The sequence below is a fragment of the Lissotriton helveticus genome, chromosome 7 (assembly GCF_964261635.1).
Source record: "Lissotriton helveticus chromosome 7, aLisHel1.1, whole genome shotgun sequence".
In the NCBI taxonomy this organism is placed as follows: domain Eukaryota; kingdom Metazoa; phylum Chordata; class Amphibia; order Caudata; family Salamandridae; genus Lissotriton; species Lissotriton helveticus.
In genome coordinates, this window is record NC_136068.1 from 1,146,069,815 (window position 1) to 1,146,084,837 (window position 15,023).

General features: G+C 49.2%; 1 protein-coding gene across 1 annotated transcript in view; it reads right to left on the reverse strand.

The window, feature by feature from the left end:
* Positions 1–15,023, reverse strand: part of MAP2K6 (mitogen-activated protein kinase kinase 6) — a 486,415-nt gene that overhangs the window by 86,394 nt on the left and 384,998 nt on the right. The window contains exons 6-7 of the mRNA XM_078654284.1: positions 11,025–11,141; positions 10,457–10,508 (exon numbers count right to left, since the gene is read on the reverse strand). Of these exons, the coding sequence (XP_078510410.1) occupies positions 10,457–10,508; positions 11,025–11,141 (169 nt within the window). The remainder of the gene's footprint in view (positions 1–10,456; positions 10,509–11,024; positions 11,142–15,023) is intronic.

Below are 15,023 nucleotides of genomic sequence, written 5' to 3' on the forward strand. Positions count from 1 at the left end.
ATGAAAAGATATGGACATCGGCCACTGCATCGCGGGTTCTCTCTCCATCTTTCTACCCACCAGATGAAGCCTCTTGCTCTCTTTCTCAGGTGGTGATCTGGGGAAGGTGTTGGCATTATTGCGCCTTCTGCCCATAGTTACAATGATAGAGTCTGCAGGCACATTACCTTGGAAGTTTTTCGTATTCTGGGTTGAGGGCTTGTATTTTTTTTCAACCCTTGCAGTTACCGCTTTAGTAGTTGCTGGTTCTCTGAATGCCTCCTTGCCTTGATCTATAATGCTAGGCAGGTACAGTTTTACTTATTAGCAGGTGTTACATGAGTCCCTTTTTTCCTCTTCCAGTTGTATCCCATACGTTTCAGCAGTCCACCTGATGATGTTATACATCGCGAGGTCATCCGGCGGTGATGGCCTCGAGGGATAATTCTCCACCTCTTCTTCAACTGAGTCAGTTTTCAAGGTCAACCCGCGATCCCCCATCGAACCCTGCTCCTCCTTTGGGCTTCGTGGGGCTCAATGTCGCTGGATCTTCCAGCACCGATTCTTTCTCTTCTCCCTCAAAGGTCGTCTACGGTTTCGGAGAAAATTTATTTTCTTTTAAAGAGTCGTCAAACTCTTCTTTCACTGAAGCAGTGCTGCCATTTCTGCCTCAAGCCTTTTCTGTTTTCTTGCCCTCCTGTGCCCTCTGTTCGGCATCGAGTATCAGCAAAGGGTTCTTTTTCGGTATTGATGCTTCTGCCATCTCCTAAGACTTGCTCTTTCATTTTGCACTCTCTGGGGTGGCTGGGACCGTCAGTGTCGGCAGAGGTACTTTTTCAACTCCCTTCTACCAAAAGTGCTCAGATGTGGTTGAAGCTTTATGATATGCTTCAGAAATTCATTTAGTAAGTCATTTGAAAGATACTAATTTCTAGAATGTTACTCTCTTGACTCAAAACCTTAATTCACACAATAGTGACATAATGTATTATGCAACCCCTTCATCAAAATCTTCCAATGAACACCCTTAAGTGGACCGTAAGAGTTTACACTTTGAAGAGTTATCAGTAAGAATATGTTTTCAAAAAGGAAACACCAATTTCTTTTTGATGGCAAACCAGAACAAAGGTATAAAAATAAATGTTGTGCACGGAGAGCGACCCTTGATCCTACCAGGTAGGTCGCTCTCCCTCCGCACAGCACCACCTGTTTCCCCTGCCCCAGCTGCCGCTGCTGAGGACGTTCGAGGCCCGCTACCACCTGCGCCTCATCCCTGGTGGCCAGTGGTAGACCGTAGGTAGGTTTGTTCATCCTCCACTTTATTGCTTTTATTGTATTGTCTGTATTTTCATTGTTGTGTCTATGACTGCTGTTGTCTGTCTTCCCCCGCTGCCTGTACGTGGTCCGTGCCCCTTTTTCTTCCCTCTGTTCCCCTCACTGTCCCCATGCACTCTCTGCCCGCTCTTTTCTTCTATACCCCTCGCTTCCCCCGTGCCTCTCTACCCGTTCTGCCTTCTGTTCTTAGCTGCCCCTGTATTTCTGTATTCTGTATTTTGCCCTTTTTGCCTTCTGTGCCACTCCTTTTCCCTCGTTTTTGTGCCTCTTTTGCCTACAGTTCCATTCGTTTTTGTGCCCTTCTGCCCTCTGTCACTCGTTTTCCCCTCATTTTTTGTGGCCTTCTGCCTTCTGTTCCACTCGTTCTTGTGCCCTTCTGCCCTGTTCTACTCATTTTTTTTGTGCCCTTCTGCCCTCTGTGCCACTCGTTTTTCCCTTGTTTTTGTGCCCCTTTTGTCTTCTGTTCCACTCCTTTGTTGTGCCCTCTGTTACACGAATTGTTTTGTGCCCTTCTGCCCTCAGTGCCACTCGTTTTCCCCTCTTTTTTGTGCCCTTCTGCCTTCTGTTCCACTCGTTTTTGTGCCCTTCTGCCCTCTGTTCCACTCATTTTGTGGTGCCCTTTTGCTCTCTGTGCCACTCGTTTTTCCCTAGTTTCTGTGCCCCTTTTGCCTTCTGTTACCTTCGTTGTCCCTTACCACCCACGCCCCTGCGGGCCCGCCCCCCTGACTGCCCCCTGCCCATTTGCTGCCCCCGCCTCTCAGCTGCTCCTCCCTTCCACCTCCCCATATAGGCTGGCCGCTGCACGGTGAGGAGAGCGACCCTTGACCCTACCAGGTAAGTCGCTACCCCTCCGCAAAGCACCGCCTGTGTCCCCCTGCCCAAGCTGCCGCTGCCGAGGACGTTCAAGGCCCTCCACCACCCGCAAGCTACCACCAGCGCCTCATCCCTGGTGGCCATTGGTAGGCCGTAGATAGATTTGTTCATCCTCCGCTTTATTGCTTTTATTGTATTGCCTGTATTTTCATTGTTGTGTCTGTGACTGCTGTAGTCTGTCTTCCCCCGCTGCCTGTATGTGGTCCGTGCCCCTTTTTCTTCCCTCTGTTCCCCTCGCTGTCCCAGTGCTCTCTCTGCCCGGTATTCCTTCTGTACCCCTCGCTGCCCCCTTGCCTCTCTGCCCTTTCTGCCTTCTGTTCTTAGCTGCCCCTGTATTTCTGTATTCTGTATTTCTGTGCCTCTTTTGCCTTCTGTTCCACTCATGTATTTGTGCCCTTCTGCCCTCTGTGCCACTCGTTTTTCCCTTGTTTTTTATGCCCTTCTGCCTTCTCGTTCACTCATTTCTTGTGCCCTTCTGCCCTCTGTTCCACTCGTTTTTTCTGTGCCCTTCTGCCCTCTGTGCCACTCATTTTTAGGTTTTGCCTCGGCAATGCGTACGAAGTACGCATGCGCTAGCAAAATCTTATGTAATTTCTCTGTGGGGTCGGGTATCCGCCCCCTCCTCCCATTGGCTAGCTCCATAAATGGAGGCTAGCCATTGGGAGAAGGCTCTGTCCGTCAATCCCGGACCAGATTCGGGGGCGTTCCCGGGGAATTTTTCCAATTTGGTGACGTCAGCCTGTTCTCGGGAACGCCCCCGAATCTGGTCCGGCACTGAGCCGGCACCCGCCTTCCTGCTCGCGTGGGCGCCGTCGCCTTTCCCGCCCCCTCCTTGTTGTTTGTCTGTAATATTCCACCAAACACTTTCACTCTCTTCCTAGTACCCCGCCTCCTGTGTTTCCTCCGTCTCTTTCTCTGTTGTGTGAGTTTCACCTCGCCCGCCTTGCTTTGTGGGCCCCACCTCTCTGTCGACTGTTATCGCCACTTTAACAACCTACGCGGCTCCGAAGCAGGTTGTGCTGGAAGCTGCGGAGGGAAAGAGAACAGAGAGCCCGGGAGAGCAGCCCGGAGAACTCGGCAAAGGGAGCGCGGCGAGAGCCCCGGCGGGAGAAGCAGAGTCCAGCACAGGAGCACCTCCAGCCCCGGGAAGGAGAACCGAGCGTGGGGAGCCTTTGTCGCCTGCAGAGCACACCAGCGCCGGGGAAGGAACAGCGAGAGCCTGGAGTCGGCGAGGAATCTAGTACTGGGCATCGTGGAGAGGAGCACCGGACCCGAGGAGAGAGCCGGGAGAAGCTCTGGCTGCAGGGAAGGCACCTGCCTCTCTATGACGGCGCCAGGGGGACAGCCTGTGGAGCTCCTGGCACCCCCGCTGCCAACCCTCGCGCAGCAGAGACCGGACAACAGCCTCGTGCCATGGAACGGCACCTGCACCCTGGCACCTCTGAGTGAAGAGCTCCCAACCAGACCTCACAAGAATCCCCATCATTCCCACTGCATCTCCTCGCCATCCATCCGTGTGAGCTGGAGCTGCTGGGAAGGGCACATCCCACAGGCGCCGTCTCTAGCTGGCATTGGCAGCCTTATCTCTGCCCACCTCCAGATTCCAGGTGAAGGTTGTGCTTGGCAGGACCGGCGAGCAACCGATCCGGCAGCTTCCCCGACGGGGTCATCGGCAAGATCTCGGCTCATGACCCCGACGTGTCCGACTCCCTGGTCTACCACTTCGAGCAGGGCAACGAGCTGGACTTGGTGCTTTTGAACAACATGACCGGGGAGATCCGCTTGAGCCGGGCCCTGGACAATAACCGGCCCCTGGAAGCTGTCATGAAGGTGTCCGTCTCCGGTAAGTCCGTCATTGATGCATGCTTTAAATGTGCATGGCGCTTATGTATTCTGAGGTGCCCAGGTGAACTGTGCAGAGGATGGTTTCATCTCAGGACTGCATCCCACGCGGATCATTCATGGGGATTGACAACCAATCATATGACTTCCTTTTGTGTCATACAGAGGTGCATCAGAATCCAGGTGCAGAGTGTGCTAGATGGCAATATTGTATGAGCTTTAATGTATGGTTGTGTACTTAGGAGCACCCCAGCAGGTTCAGGGCGGAATGTTGTTATTGTGCTTTCACAGTTGACTTGCAGGATTTCGAGTTGTTCGATGCCAGTTTCTGTTAGTTTTTTTGCACTCTGACCCTTGGTGTGGTAATCACGCATGCAATCAGATCTGCACTTTGCAGTATTGGCATTTGCCGGGTGCACAATTCCCACCCCTAGAATAAGGCTGAACTCGCATTGATTGACAGGAGCACGGTGATGCATCGGAACCAAGAGCTGTGTATGATCCCAGTGGTAATGTGTTGAGAGTGCAGTCACGGACTTGAGGCGCACCGATGCACTCGAGTGCACTGCACTACATAAACTGTGCCAAATATGTGCTGACTCCGAGCTGGCCTGGGGGAGGGGCTGCGGGAGCAGATTATCCTGTAGGCCGGATGTTTGCTAAGGCCTAGTCACCGATCTCTCTCTTCTTCCTACCCTTCATTTCCATCTCTCCATTTCTCTCTCCTTCTTGTCTTTCTTCACAATTAACTCTGAGGGCCTGATGTACATTGCCAGACAAGGGGGGGGGGCTTTCAGTGTGTGGGGGAGGGGCTTTCAGTGTGTGGGGGAGGGGCTTTCAGTGTGTGGGGGAGGGGCTTTCAGTGTGTGGGGGAGGGGGTTTCAGTGTGTGGGGGAGGGGCTCTCAGTGTGTGGGGGGGCTCTCAGTGTGTGGGGGGCTCTCAGTGTGTGGGGGGGCTCTCAGTGTGTGGGGGGGCTCTCAGTGTGTGGGGGAGGCTCGCAGTGTGTGGAGAAGACTCGTAGTGTGTGGAGGGAGCTCGCAGTGTGTGTGGGGGGCTCGCAGTGTGTGGGGGGCTCGCAGTGTGTGGGCGGGGCTCTGTGTGGGTGTGTGTTGGGGGGGCTCTCTGTAGGTGTTTGTGGGTGTCATTTGCGAAAGATAAAGCTAGTGGCATTGCAAATGACAATGCCAATTATTTATGTTAAAAAAAAACATAAATAAAAATAATGTCAAGAGCATTGCCAATAGCTCAAACTTTAACAAAGGCAAAACCATTGCATTGTAAATGCTTGTTCCCTTGTTCTGTGCCCCTTTTTCCTTCTGTTACCTTTGTTGTCCCTCGCCGCTGCGTCCCTTGTAGCCAGGCACCCCTGACTGCCAACGCCCATTCGCTGCCCCGCCTCCTGCCTCCCAGCTGCTCCTCCCTCCCACCTCCCCATATATGTCTGCCGCTGGCGCGCCGAAGGCGCACCTAAGTCAAGCCGGTCTGCGCGCGCCCAGCGCCAGAACCCCTGGTCCCCGCACTCGCCATGACGACCGCTGCCACTACGATGCCAGCACTCTGCACGCGCTCAACTCCGGACGAAGCCACACCGGCTTCAAGGACACCCCGAAACACACACACGGTCCCTTCACCTACCGGAACTGCAGCTACACCAGCCTCAGAGCCGATGAACCACCCGCCAAAAAAGACCCCAACCACCTCCGATGCATACTACTGAACACCCGCTCTGCACGCAAGCATGCCGTCAACCTCTGCGACCTGCTAGACACAACATCCCCGGACGTTGCCTTCCTGACAGAGAACTGGTTTAATGACTCCTCCGTACTTGATATCGCCATAGCCATCCCAGACGGCTACAAGATCACCCGCAGAGACCGCACCAACGGAGTCGGAGGAGGAATCGCCATTGTCCACAAGAACAGCATCAGGGTCTCGACTAGCACCGATGACGCGCACAGCACAGCTGAACACATACATTTCCAGATCCACACAGACCCTAACTCCACCCTCAGAGGCACCCTCGTCTACCGACCCCCCCGAACTCCGCCCCCAGTTCAGCGACTCCATCGCCGACTTAATCAGCACGCACGCCCTGACCTCCAGCGACTACATCCTCCTTGGAGACCTGAACTTTCACCTTGAGAACAACAACAACAACAACTCCAAAACCCTTATCAATAACCTCGCCAACCACGGACTGAAGCAACTCGTCACAACGCCCACCCACTCCGCCGGCCACAAGCTCGACCCCGTCTTCTCCTCAAGCCTGTACGTCTCCGTCAGCCACACCACCGAACTCCTCTGGACCAACCACCGCTGCATCCACTTCGCCTTCCAGAAACCCACCACACACCACCGCACCCAACAGATCCCTCGCCGCTGCTGGAGCAAAATCACCAAAGACCAACTACACGCAAACCTCGCTCTCAGTCCACCCACCGAACCCTCCAACACCGATGACGCTGCCCACAGCCTCAGACGCTGGATCGAGGACTGCGCCAACACCCTCGCCCCGCTGAAGAAAGAGGGCCAGCTGGTTCACCCCAGAACTACTAGCCTTCAGGCAAGCCTGCCGGAAACTAGAGAAGAAATGGCACAGTGAACAAACTCCAGACAGCCACGCAGCACACAAGGATGCCATCCACAACCACCACCACCTCATCAGGACGGCCAAGAGGAACTCATTCAAAGACCGCCTCGACACCAACGCACACAATAGCAAGGAGCTCTTCAACATCATGAAGGAACTCTTCAACCGCAGCTCCAACACCAACGACATCCCACCATTGCAAGCCCTGTGCGAATCCCTCGCCACCTTCTTCCACCGCAAGATAGCAGACATCCACAACAGCTTCAACACCCAGACAGCCCCAACAGACAGCAACACAACAGACACTCCGCACACCATCGACCACGACTCTCTGCTAGCCTGGACCAGCGTGAGCATCGATAACACCATCAAGGCCATGCGCACAATCCACTCCGGCTCTCCGTCAGACCCATTACCGCACCACGTCTTCAACAGAGCAAGCAGCTCCATCGCACCCCACCTGCGCAATGTCATCAATCTCTCCCTCGAGACCGCGACCTTCCCAGAGATCTTGAAACACGCAGAGATCAACGCTCTACTCAAAAAACGTAAGGCAGACCCATGAGACCGCAAGAACTTCCGGCCCATCTCTCTGCTCCCCTTCCCAGCAAAAGTCATTGAGAAAACCGTCAACAGACAGCTAACCCGATACCTCGAAGAAAACAGAATCCTGGACCCTTCGCAGTCAGGGTTCCGAAGAAACCACAGCACTGAGACTGCCCTCATTGCCGCCACCGACGACATCAGGACCCTGCTGGACAACGGAGAGACTGCAGCACACATTCTCCTAAACCTCTCTGCCGCCTTCGACACCGTCTGCCACCGCACACTATGTGCACGCCTCCATGCCGCAGGGATCCAAGACAAGGCTCTGGATTGGACCACCTCCTTCCTCTTCGGCAGAACCCAGAGCGTCCGCCTCCCCCCATTCCGTTCCAAAACCTCCGAGATCATCTGCGGCGAACCACAAGGATCCTCCCTCAGTCCGTCGCTGTTCAACATTTACATGGCCCCGCTCGCACACGTAGCCCGACAGCACGACCTCAACATAATCTCCTATGCTGAGGACACTCAGCTGATCCTCTCCCTCACCAAGGACCCCATAACCGCCAAAGTCAGCCTCCACGAAGGAATGAAGGCCGTCGCCGACTGGATGAAGACCAGCCGTCTGAAGCTGAACTCGGACAAGACGGAGGTCCTCATCCTCGGCTCCAACCCCTCAGCCTGGGACAACTACTGGTGGCCGACGGCACTAGGGCAGCCTCGACACCCACTGACCACGCAACCAAACTGGGAATCATCCTCAACTCAACGCTCTCAATGACCAAGCAAGTCAACGCCGTCTCCTCCTCCTGCTTCAACACCCTCCGCATGCTCCGCAAGATCTACAGATGGATCCCGACTGATACAAGAAAGACAGTCACTCAGGCCCTCGTCAGCAGCAGACTCGACTACGGAAACGCCCTCTACGCGGGAGCCCGGACCATGCTCATCAAACGACTACAATGCATCCAAAGCGCCTCGGCATGACTGATCCTCGACGTACCACGCCGGGGCCACATCACCCCCCACCTAAGAAACCTGCACTGGCTCCCCGTCAACAAGAGGATATCCTTCAAACTCCTCACCCACGCACACAAGGCACTCCACAAGACCGGCCGAGCCTACCTCAACAGACGGCTCCTCTTTCTACATCCCCAACCACCAGCTACGCTACGCCGACCTCTCACTCACCACCGTCCCACGCATCCGAAGAACAACCACCGGTGGGAGATCCTTCTCCTACCTCACTGCCAAGACATGGAACACCCTCCCACTGAGCCTACGACAGACCCAAGACCTGCTGACCTTCAGGAGGATACTCAAGACCTGGCTGTTCGATCAGTAGCGCCCCCCCGCCCCAGCACCTTGAGACCCTCGCGGGTATGTAGAGCGCTTTACAAATGATTGATTGATTGATTGACGGAGAGGGACTGCAGCTCCAACAGAGAATGAAATAAGCATGCAGGTATATGAAAAACTGTACTTACCATTAACAATTGGTTTTTCAACTTGTGTCATTTTGGAATCACAGCCGTGCACCCTCTTGCATTTGAGTGGTCAATTCAGAGGCCTACAATGTATTCTTTTTTAAAGTATTTGTTTTGGTTTTGGGAATGCATCAAAGGACATGTGAATTTTTTCAGACTTCAGTTTGATGTTGAAGCATGAAGTCAACCATCTTTGCATTTATCTACAAAGTGATGTGACCCTGTTTTCGAGGGCGACCCTGGTCTTATAGCTAACATTTATATCAAGTCTGAGTCTCTCGAAGTTGGTCTTCTGTTTGTTTTAAAGCAATAGAGCTCTATATTGGCAGTATCTGTGTCCTTAACCAGAGACTCTTTGCCTGATGTTTGTGTCTTAGGTTCAGTGCCGATCCCAAGTGTTGCAGACTTCTGAATTTATTCTTGGGAAACATATTCTCCATGGTCAGATCCCTCACCCTGGCAATCGTACTGGTTCTGTTGCTCTTGATCCAGTCTACGATGACGATAGTTCCATAACTGCATCATCATCATACACATTTTTAAATGCCCCTTCCCTGCTGTGCCTTTATAGTGTAATTAGCCCAGCGTTCACCGATGAAGAATGGTATTTTTTGCACACTATTTTTCTTATCTTAGTTTCAACATGTTTCTAGGCAAACAAATTCCGGAGCCAAAGGTTAGACAACAAGAATCTCATGTTGACATCTAGGTAAAATAACAAGCATTTGCAATGCAATAGGTCTTGTATTTTTGAGAGTTTAAGCTATTGGCATTGTTAATGACAATGCCTTTTGTTTATATGTTTTGATAATTAACAGATAAGTAAAAGGCATTGTCATTTACAATGCAAATAGCTCAAACTCTTGCAAATGAGAGACCTATTTCACTTCAAAGAAATGGCCACCATTGTCCCGGACTACTTGGAAAGTAAAAATGCGCATAGAGCAATGAATGTTGCAGGACAGCATGTCGTGCCTGCAGTAGGAGAAACTCATTTAAAAAAAAAGTGCTTACAGACTAAATAGGACGTACCATGTAACAATCGAAGTAAAAGGGCCAGTTTCCATGGGAGGTTACAAATGAAGACTAGGTGGTACTAAGGAAGGACTAACAAGCCTATTAATGAATCAGAAGCACGCATTTACGAAGGGCAATGACAAGCCAATTACAAATATGGGCGGATAGTGGGCAGGGGTTCAAGTCCATACTCCAATACAGCATATCTCGCTGAGCAGCGCATGCGCTGCCAAGGCTCGACCTAAAAAAGGTGATTCCCTACCTCGGACCTCTCGGTCAGATGACTGAATTTAAAAAAGCAACATCAAAATTAGCTTGCCATCGTACTGCTTCGGTGCAATTTTCTGATAATCTGTATTTTCTCCCAGGGCATAATCTATACACCGAATCCTAGTCAAAAGATCAAATCCAAGGGGAAATTATCTGAGGTGAGTCTGTGTGTTGGAGCACTGTTGGTTCATTCAATGCACACCTGAAATAAATACACATCACACTGCAGTATTCAAAACCAAACACTAGATGGCGAAAAAGAGCTGAAAATGTACAACAACAATGCTGCAAACATTTCTCTAGCAAAACAACGAAGCCCGGGAAATTCAACCCATCACACAGTGGATCATCAAAAGGTTAAAAATAAATGTAACAGAAAGAGTTACAAGCCATGATCACTGTCTGGGGCCATCTGTTACTGCCTTATTATTAGTTGTCCTAATAGTAACATTTCTACATATCTTAGTTTCACTTCCTAAATGGAGCTACAAACGTATATTTATATTTGTCCAATCATACCTCTGTGGATCACCGAAAGCTTGCTATGTAGATGTTCTAATGCTTTGACAATCTGCAAAACACGAACACAAAGAAAATAACTAGCACTTTTTCGCTTTATTTGAGTTGCATGGCGGGCATCACACACTAATCAGTCTTTGAGCTATATGTTTCTGTCACCCAAATTCAAGGACTCCGATTAAGCAAACCTCAGGACAAAAGCAATTGCTAACCCCGATATGATTCCAACCTGTGTAGTGCTCATGTATAAAAAACAAAATATGGTCAACACGAAGAGCTATATTTGGACCTCTTAATGGATCATAGATACCTCCAAGGACTGAGAAAGAGGGTTTAAAAGTATTTACAATTGTGAAGTTATTTTGCCTTGAATAATTACATTGTGAAGAACGTTAACATTTATCATGTGATTTTTTTTCAAAAGGAAATTTAAGATAAATCTCTGAAAACTAAAAGTTCATATTTTAAATAAAAATATACATACTAAGTAAAATATATTTAAGAACCATTTACACTGGTATTGGTGGGAGTTTCTCCGCTTCAGTGAAAGTAAAACAACTCTACTCACAGAAACAGCGATCTTTCCAAGGATATCCTCGGGGATCGTCATGCCTTTGTCAATCACCAGCTTATAGAATTTGTCTAGCGACGTATCCAGCAGCTCCATACAGATCCATACGTCTCCCTGGAGGAAAAATATATAATTCAGTTATCATAGCAGGACTAGGTGCAAAAAGGCCGTAATTCTAGTCCTAGTTTACACACATGACCAAAGTAGGAGAGCCAGAGCAATTTCGCCAGTCCACTTAGCAAACAAGCATTTTTAATACCAATGAGTGTGCCTTTAAAGGAATGCGGTATGGTAATAGGAAGCATTACAAGTAAATAACATGTTAATGGATTTGTATTTGTAGGTTAAAAGGTCAGCAAACAGTTCCACTGTCAAGACAGACCTAAACATCTATGTAGGCTAATGACTGCCCTTCTCCCATCTATGCTGCTGCCCGAGAAAAACACCATCTACTTATCTAACACACTTTAATTACATTATGCATTGTGTGTGCCCTGGAAAATTCTAGTTCAGCCAGCTGGATACGTTAACCCCTTGCCTGTGGGGCCTATTCCCCCGCTGTGCTGGGGGGACGCGCAGAGCGCCCCCATGCTCATGATGAGCTCAGCTCGTCATGAGCCACGGTGGCCGTGTGCTCATGACGAGCTCAGCTCGTCGCGGCCACACTCGTTTCTGCGGAACGTTCAGCACAGCGGGGGAATTAGCCCCACGTGCGAGCGTTGTGGCCGTTATGACAAGCTGAGCTCGCCATGAGCACACGGCCACCATGGCTCATGACGAGCTAAGCTCGTCATGAGCATGGGAGAGGTTAAAAAATGATCAAAGCAGGGTGGAGGGCAAGCACTTTTTTTTCTGGTAGCACATCATTTCTGCCCAATCAAAATGTGTACTCCTGGGTCCAACAGTGGGTGGAGTCAAAGCCCCTCTCTAGTGATACTCATATATTTGTCTGACGTCAGCTGCACTCCCAAGCCAGACCGTAACAAACATTGGCAATGCCAATATGTTTGGTTTTAAAATGAATGTTGTATGATAATGTGATGCCTTACAAATAAATAGTGTGGGAATGGATAATTATTCGTGTGGAAGTGAAGAGCTGTAGAATAATATTGATGTAGGTTAAAAGGTCAAGTGATATGCACAGTCAATCCACATCTAAACATCCATAAAGGTTAAGGACTGCCCTCCTCACATCTGTGTTTCTGCTAGAGAAAAACACCATACACTATCTAGTTTTCTAATACACTTTAATAGCGTTACAATGCCACGTGTGTACCCCTGAAAGTTTAACCTCAGGCAGCTGGATAAATAAACAAAATGATAACCGTTGTGTGGAAGGCAAGCACTTTTTTGAGGAATCACACAACTTTTGCCCAAATAAAACATGTACACCTGGCTCCCCACATGTGGGCAAAGCCAAAGCCCCTCTTTAGTTATGCTCACATAATTGTCTGGCTACAGTTGCGCTGTCAAGCCAGACCATAAAAATTGTATTTTACGAACTGTTTAGAGACCAACTACCACAAGATAGTCTTTCCATCCCAATACCAGACATTCACTTAGAAACATGTTAGTAGCATTCAAAGGTGTAAAATTCCAATCTGGACAGGGAAAAAATAACATATTTCTGTGCAGCCATCATCTGCATTTTAAATGGAAACATGCATCTGTAAAGTACATATTTCTTAACCACAAATAACATGTCACAGTTTCTCTGGGTTTTGCTGCCAATTTCAACAGTAGCAGACAAAATAGGGAAGAATGAGCTGAGAGGGATTTGGTGCCCTATTTGTGCACATCATTATCACACTTTTCAATTCTGCCTAAAGAGAAAGACCGGGCCCAAAACAGGAGTGCAATTATGTTCAACTAAATCAGTGCTACAGCAGACAAATGACAATCACTCAAAATGTCGGTGTTTGCACTAGGACGAAGGTCTAATTTCTCTTGTCTCAACCTATGGTGGATTTTTCTGTTGAGGACAACGTCAATTAATCGCACATCTCAAGTATGCCATGTGAGGTACGAGGTGCTCAAAACTGTACTAATATTAAAGCTTGAAGTCCCCAATTTATAACATATATTGTACAAGAACTAATGGCCTTATTTAGAGTTTGGTGAATGGGATACTGCATCACAAACATGACGGATATCCCGTCTGTTGTACTAAAAGCGAATTATAGCCTATGGCACTTGTAATATGGCGAGAGGGATCTCCGTCATGTTCATTATGGAATCCATGTATGCCAAACTTTAAGTAATTCCCGAAGTTACTTACCTGTAACTACAGGTATCTAGTGTTGGTAACTTTCACATATTAACCTTCATCTCATAGACAATTGCTTGAATTTCAGAAAATGATGTGAATATTTTTGAGCCCTTCAACGCCCCTACAGGCCACTACTGCACAGATTCCCAATAACTCATGAGGATAGAGAGAAACATGGTGAGAATTAGAAAAGAGGAACTATGTGAATCTATAAAAGGAGTATGCAAATCTATAAAATAGACTGTGAAAATGGGCAATCAGATAGTGACATGTTTCCACACATTCCTTTTGTTTAATTCTTTGTTATAATTTCATACATTCAGTCTCTTGTATTTCGTAATACCTTCAATGGTTATAAAATCCTCCGAGAGCAAATCCCTCTTCCTTTTCTGACAGATGTAAGCATTTCCCCTCAAAGGTCCTTCCTTCAAAAACCCAATCATTCAGGGTCTCCCTCAAAAGCAGTGTTGCACTCTGGCTAGGACCCACTTGCTTGAAGTGATTTCCTCCCAGCAAGAGAGGAGGTTTTGTATCCTCCACCAACAGAGGATGTATGTTCGGGTGGGAGGAGGGGGGTAGAGGGGCTGCCTTTGCCACTAACCCTGTTGGAACCTCTATTGTACCCTTCCTGCACGGTGGACCAGGGGGTTGTGGTGGAGGTGGAGATGGGTTGTGTGGCAAAGGAAGAAGACTGGTGGCTATGTCCCTTGTGTTTCTTCAATGCCAGCTCGGGGGAGGGAGCCCCCCCAACATCCCCCTGGAAAGAACAGTTCATCATTCGGGGAATAAGTTTCAGACGAGTCAGTGGATTAGATTGCCTCAAGGGTATCTCTACCCTTGGCATCGAGGAGGGCTTTTAAAACATCAAGGCAGGCTTCAGCATCAATGGGATTTTGTGCACCTTCAACAACGGAGTCTTCGTTGTCAAATTTGAATGGGGCCAAAGGTGGCCAGTGCTATTCGAGCGAGACCAGGCCCAGTGGCTGATGGGGGTCGACTCACTTGGCAGGGCGCTTGCCCGACTCCAAAGAGAATTACTATTGCTGACAGAAGCAGAAGGCGACCGGGACCATGCTCAGGGCTCGACATCCGGCTTGACAATATGGGCCTCAGAGGACGATAGTATATGCACAACCCTGGGCATAGTTCGGGTGACCAACCGTTCATAAATTTCACGGACCATCCGTAATTTGGTCCTCACGTCCGTTGTCAGAGAGGATCCCTTTTGTCCGTAATTTTGGCCATTGCAGGGAACAGCACTGTTCCCTGCATGAAGCCTCAACTGCCTGATGAGGCCACCTTGCACTCCTCCACGGAGCACAAGAGCAGCCTCACCATGCCCTTTGTCATTCTTTATGCGGCTGATTGCCACATACAGAATGACAATGGGCCAGTCTGGGCTACAAAGCGTGTGGTGGGTCTCCCCCAGCCTCTGTCTAGGGTAGGGCATTCTGTCAGACAGAAGAAATTTGCAAAAATGCCAGTGCTGCTACCTGAGAATCCAGTTCAAGAAGAGAAGCTGGTGAAATAAGTTGAAAAGAAGGGGCTAGAGTTCTTTCACAGTCTCGTCATTTTAGAAGGGATGCTCTGTTAATTTTATATTCAAGGAAACCATTATTGCTGTGTTTTTTATTTTATGCAACTAACAACCATTGCAGGTGTAACGTTACTTGTTGTGTTAAGTATCTGGATACAATGACAGAAGAGGCAAAATACCAGATTTTTTG